Here is a 737-nt window from a genome sequence, read left to right on the forward strand (position 1 = left end):
GCTGCTGGAGGCAGGAGCCTCAGGACCCTCTCTTTGCAGGGAAGTCCCGGCCGAGCTGCGCAGGCTGGCGCGGGGTGGACAAGTGAACCTGGACATGGAGGATCACCGCGACGAGGAGTACGTGAAACCGAAAAGTGTCTTCAAAGCTTTTACTGGAGAAGGACAGAAGCTGGGCAGGTGAGAAGGCAGCAGCACTGCTTGGCTTCTGTGTGATCTAAGAGTCTCGCTCCAGAGTTTCGCTGGGTTGATTCATCTTTCAGGGCTTGTGGTGTGGGAGGTGTTCCTCCAAGAGAGGAAATGAGGTTTGCTGGCGTGCCCCGTGAGGTGGCTCAGCCTTTCCGTGCCAGGAGGTGAATCCCTAGCTTGGAACCACTGTGGGATGTCACATAGAAGCAGTGTCTCCAAGTTACCCGTGGTGGGTGCTCCACAAGGATAGAGGGGAATTTCTAGACAAGTTCCTGTTGAGTAGCTGACTCCTACATCCTCACCTCCAGTTGTGTTGGTGTCTCTTGGTTAGGAGCCCTGGCAGTGGGCCCGGTGGCTCATTTGGGTTTTCCCAGCTCACCCTGTGTCTCCCTGTCCTCAGCACTGCACCCCAGGTGATGGGCACCAGCTCGCCAGCCCAGCAGGCAGCCAACGAAGCCAAAGCCAGCTCTGCCATCGTGATCGACGAGTCGGAGCCTGTCACCAACATCCAGATCCGGCTCGCTGACGGCGGGGGCCGGGTCCCGACGATC

The 737-nt window shown here is 58.5% G+C and overlaps 1 protein-coding gene across 1 annotated transcript in view; it reads left to right on the forward strand.

The window, feature by feature from the left end:
- NSFL1C (NSFL1 (p97) cofactor (p47)) overlaps positions 1–737 on the forward strand; it is a gene marked incomplete at its 5' end in the record, with an annotated part of 5,580 nt that overhangs the window by 4,182 nt on the left and 661 nt on the right. Inside the window, 2 exons of the mRNA XM_010021404.1 lie at positions 40–177; positions 587–737. The exon at positions 587–737 is cut by the window's right edge and continues 32 nt beyond it. Coding sequence (XP_010019706.1) covers positions 40–177; positions 587–737 — 289 coding nt within the window. The remainder of the gene's footprint in view (positions 1–39; positions 178–586) is intronic.

Source organism: Nestor notabilis, unplaced genomic scaffold, assembly GCF_000696875.1.
Source record: "Nestor notabilis isolate BGI_N333 unplaced genomic scaffold, ASM69687v1 scaffold10229, whole genome shotgun sequence".
Lineage (NCBI taxonomy): Eukaryota > Metazoa > Chordata > Aves > Psittaciformes > Psittacidae > Nestor > Nestor notabilis.